The sequence below is a fragment of the Galeopterus variegatus genome, unplaced genomic scaffold (genome assembly GCF_000696425.1).
Source record: "Galeopterus variegatus unplaced genomic scaffold, G_variegatus-3.0.2 Scaffold1983, whole genome shotgun sequence".
NCBI classification, from domain to species: domain Eukaryota; kingdom Metazoa; phylum Chordata; class Mammalia; order Dermoptera; family Cynocephalidae; genus Galeopterus; species Galeopterus variegatus.
In genome coordinates, this window is record NW_007728094.1 from 232,683 (window position 1) to 237,470 (window position 4,788).

The 4,788-nt window shown below is 41.6% G+C and overlaps 1 protein-coding gene and 1 long non-coding RNA gene across 3 annotated transcripts in view; one reads left to right on the forward strand and one right to left on the reverse strand.

Annotated features, from left to right (window-relative positions):
* The window catches only part of LOC103596320, a 5,627-nt gene extending 3,244 nt beyond the window's left edge, over positions 1–2,383 (reverse strand). Inside the window, exon 1 of the long non-coding RNA XR_551040.1 lies at positions 2,327–2,383. This is a non-coding gene — a long non-coding RNA (uncharacterized LOC103596320). The remainder of the gene's footprint in view (positions 1–2,326) is intronic.
* MED19 (mediator complex subunit 19) overlaps positions 1–3,929 on the forward strand; it is a 6,888-nt gene extending 2,959 nt beyond the window's left edge. The window contains exons 2-5 of one of the 2 annotated variants that reach the window (XM_008579924.1): positions 1,934–2,190; positions 2,352–2,448; positions 2,757–2,851; positions 3,042–3,929. In XM_008579924.1, the coding sequence (XP_008578146.1) occupies positions 1,934–2,190; positions 2,352–2,448; positions 2,757–2,851; positions 3,042–3,110 (518 nt within the window). In that variant the 3' untranslated portion in view covers positions 3,111–3,929. Of the gene's footprint in view, positions 1–1,933; positions 2,191–2,351; positions 2,449–2,511 lie in introns of both variants that reach the window. The other variant, XM_008579925.1, reaches the window with a different exon arrangement.
* Positions 3,930–4,788: the final 859 nt, after the last annotated feature.

Sequence of the window (4,788 nt, forward strand, 5' to 3'; positions counted from 1 at the left end):
AGCTAAGTTAGAGTAAGATGTGATTAGCCTTGAGTGCCAAAGGAATTTGAGCTTTTTCCTGGGAGTAATTGGAAACCACTGAGGTTTTTTGTTGTTGTTTTGGGGGGGGGGGGGTTGACGCCTGGCAGGTATGGGGAACTGAACCTTGACGTCGTTGTTCTCAGCACCATACTCTCCCAAGTGAGCTAACTGGCCAGCCCAAAACCATTGAGATTTTTCAATGGAGAAGTACTGCTTCCTAAAAATATCTGGAGAATATGGGTGCCACGGATTGACATAGAGAAGCTATGAATGATGTGGGCAAGGTTTGGAATTTAAAAACAAAAACAAATTGAATCTGCATGGAATTGACTAAGAAGTTGGGAATGTAAGATTCTTTTTCAGGAGAGGAGTTAGGGATGCAGAGAGGGACTTAGAAATCATATTGGTAGAAGTAATAGTTAAAGCAGCAAGTTGAACTCTTAAAGAGTTCAGAAAAAGTACAAAATGCCTTCTCACCTGAGCCTTAAGCATAACCACCTGGAAGGAGGAGAGCTGGTGGAGAGGGGAAAAAATCAGAAGACTGTAATGGCAAGAGGCACTGCCCAGTTATGGGGAGAGGTACTGTGACATTGAGTCTCCTGCCATTACAAGTAGACTACTTTTCTGAGACATTTGGCAGTAAAGGAAAGGGAAAGGATGGAGTAAGGCCTAGAGATATAGAGGAAAAGTACCTTGTTCATTTAATAAATATTTATCGAGAACCTAATGTTTGCACTGTCCTTATTAAGTTACAAATAAGTTTATATTCTTTGGAAAAAAGTCAGCCATGCAGTATTTATACTGGTAATGCTTTGCGTGTATATAATATTTTATACTTTTCAATATGTTTTCATTTGAACCTTGAAAAAAAATGAAGTGTACTTAAGATAGCTATTATCTCATTCCACAGATGAGAGGAAATTGAGGTATGGAGGATAAACAGGATTAGAATTCTAGTTGCTCGACTTCTTTTTTTTTTTTTTTTTTTCCCCAAAAAATGACCGGTAAGGGGATCTCAACCCTTGGCTTGATGTTGTCAGCACCATGCTCAGCCAGTGAGCAAACCGGCCATCCCTATATGGGATCCGAACCCGTGGCCTTGGTGTTATCAACACCGCACTCTACCGAGTGAGCCACGGGCCGGCCCTAGTTGCTCGACTTCTAATCAAACATTTCTTCCTTCTAGGCAAAGCATTATACTCAGTATTATGAGGAAGAATAAAGTTGTTGTAACAAAAGTTAAGCAGTGGTAGCTAGAATAATCCCTGGCTCTTTTTCTAGATAAAGGTGATTAGTGTTTCTTGCTAGTAAAAAACAAAACCAAACAGGTCCTTGACAAGATCCTCAAGCCACTGGGTCAAATTTGGCCCTTTCCATGGTTGTAGCTGAGCTGTGAGGTACTTTTATCCTGGTCATGTCAGAGAATGTAATTTCTCACTAGTACATTTTATGAAAAGCACTCAGAACGGTGTTTAATATGGAGTAAACATCATGTAAGTTATTATTCTGGTTAGTCCATGGAAAGTGGAATGTCTCCTTCACAGGGCTAGAGCAGTTTCCATCTATGCCCTATTTGGACTTTTGCCTATTTTTTTCCCTTCCCTTTCAAACCTACCATTCTATAGTATTAGATTGTTAGTGTTTATATTATTATCTACTTTTGCTGTTTCTTACCTTTTGGGGGTTTTTTTTGGGGGGGGGAGGTTGTTATTGGCAGCTGGCTTGTATGGGGATACAAACCCTTGACCTTGGTGTTTCTTACTTTAAAAACGAATTTAAATTTTTATAATTCTCACTTAAAAGATTCCTTATTTAGGTTAAAATATAGTCCTTCACTTTCCCTCTGGCTCAATGACAAAAATAAATTCTCTACTTTGGGACTAGTCTTTTTCTATTATTCTTTGTTCTCTAGGTAGCACAGAGCTGACAGGCAGCACCAATCTCATCACGCACTACAACCTGGAACATGCCTATAATAAATTCTGTGGGAAGAAGGTGAAGGAGAAGCTAAGTAACTTCCTGCCCGACCTACCAGGGATGATTGATCTGCCTGGTTCCCATGATAACAGCAGCCTCCGCTCCCTCATTGAGAAGCCCCCTATTCTTGGTGGCTCTTTTAATCCTATCACAGGGACCATGCTGGCTGGCTTCCGCCTCCACACTGGCCCGGTAAGTCCCCCCTTTGGGAGAAAGAAGGCAAATGGGGAGGCCTAGAAAGCATGGAGGTAGCTTCTTTGTCCAAGTGTGTTCCTACATAACCTACTGAACAGAAGATGATGGGAGCAGATTTCCTCCCTCTACTCACCTGAACCTTCCTTTGATTCCTTCAGTTGCCAGAGCAGTGTCGTTTGATGCATATTCAGCCTCCCAAAAAGAAGAATAAGCATAAGCACAAACAGAGCCGTACCCAGGATCCTGTCCCCCCAGGTAAGAAGTGGTTCTATTCAGAGCAAGAAAACCTGACCTTCCAACTCTGGTTTGCCCTTCCAGTTAAACCCAGTGAAGTTCCTTAGAGCCCTGGATTCCCAAATTCTCCTGAAATAATAACTGATGTACTGGGGTCTCTTGGGCAAGTAGGGAGTTGGGACAAGGACTCTAACAGTGTCTCTGTATCCTTTTCTGGCCATTTAGAAAAAAAGCAATTGTCCTGAGTTGGGGTTTTCCTGTAGTATTGAGTTCACAGCAGTAGAGTATTTTGAACTCTACAGGTGATAGGCACCCAATGTCTCCTACAGAAACACCATCCGATTCGGATCACAAGAAGAAGAAAAAGAAAAAAGAAGAGGATCCTGAACGGAAAAGGAAGAAGAAAGAGAAGAAGAAAAAGAAGGTAGGGTAGGGGCATGTTGCTGCAGCCCAGTGAGTTTCCCCACATATCATCCCTGTCCTTAGAGTTCTTTGCCTCAGGTTGGACCCAAGATTGAAAACCCAGGGCAGGTTGCAGTTTTTCCTGTACAGTCCTGGTCAGGGCCAAGGCTAGTTCCTAGTTGTTCTTACTCCCCCTCCTTTGTCTTCCGCAGAACCGACATAGTCCAGACCACCCAGGTATGGGTAGCTCCCAGGCCAGCAGCAGCAGCAGCCTCCGCTAACAGGACCACTGGACTCTGCCAGGATGGCTTTTCCTGCTGTACTGAACCTGACAAAAACTGCCTTCCAGGCTCTTGGACACTCCCTTGGGAGCATCTTGTAGCTGGGGTAGGGGCTAACCCCTGCTGTGTTCGGTTGAGATTAAAATGTGAGAAGAGAAGGGCCATGCTATTGTAAGGCTTAGCCTAATTGGCTTTCTCATGGACATCTCTTCCTCTCTCAGAAAGCTCTCTTTTCCCCTCCTTTGTGCAACTTTTCTGATTTAGGAATTGATTTGTTAGGGTTTTTCTTTAAAAAAAAAATTACATTTATCAAATTGGCTAAAATGTGGCTGCCTGTTAAGAGGTACCTTTCTATGAGAGTCAGGGTTTAAGACAAGACACTGCTAAGATCTGAGGGAATCTGGGTCTTTTCACTGCATTATCTCATTAGCAGGCAAGGAACCCCCCAAAATGAGATTGGGGAATATGCTCCAAATGTGAGGCAGAAATGTCAATACTTTCCCACAGCAGACACAACTCTGCCGATAATGTTGAGAACCAAGTGCCAGGATTATATTCAGGCTTCACCTGAAGAGCTGTTTTAGGTAGGGCTCAACAGTGTTCTAGCTCAATTTTGTGTTGAAAACAGAATAGCCAACTGAAAAAGCACCCACAGTAACCAGTGTATTTGAATAAGATTGGTTCTTAGGTCAGAAGCCTGTGATCTTTTGAAATGAACCTCTGGCAAGCAAAAGTAAATGTTTCCCTTGTCTTTGTAAGAACTTTTGACTTGGCTCATTCCTTAGTTAAGACAATAAAATTATTTGGCTGATGTGAAAACTTTCTAAGCTTCTACGACAGCAACAACAAAAAAAGGCAGCCTAAACTATCAAAATGTAAAATGAATCCCATTAGTTTTTGCAGCCAGCTAGATAGCAGAAAATATCCATGAGAAGATCCCAACTAAAATAACCTGATTTTAAAATAAATTTAAAATAGGAGCTGGCCAGTTAGCTCAGTTCGTTAAGAGTGTGACCTTGTGACACCAAGGTCAAGAGTTTGGTTCCCCATACCGGCCAGCCACCAAAACAATAAATAAATTTAATACAGAACAGTTAAAACCTGTTGCTATGAGCCATGGTTGTTCCTAGATCAGTGGACAGAAAACCACTCATTCAGCTCATTTTAATCTGGGATTTCAGAACAAGAATTTATATACTCAAGTTATGGACAGTGAAAATAAAGCATTCTGGCCAGTTTACTGAGATTTAGTGTCTGAGAATGCCTGTTATGTTTCTGACAAATGGAAGATCATATATCTTATTGAACTGCCACCCACATATAGTCAACCTGCCTTTAACAGGCTTTCATACCTTGATCACTATCTCACTTCTGGCTATATCCAAAATGAGCTTTACTTTCCAGAGACAAAATCCTGTACTAAGGCAGAACCGTGACACACAAGTCAAAAACTTTCAAATGACAAGAAGTTTTGGTGGTTACAAAAAACTTTTTTCAGGAATTTTTAAATTAAATCACCCAAATAAAAACAGGACCTGTTGTTTTAAGTGGTTAAATTTTACTATAGTCCTGCTTAAAGATGGGCCGGGACCAGAGTAGTTTATGAGATTTTCTATGAGATGGCATCAGAGAGCATTCACCCTGCCTTAACCAGACAAAATAACACAAGTCGGGGGGA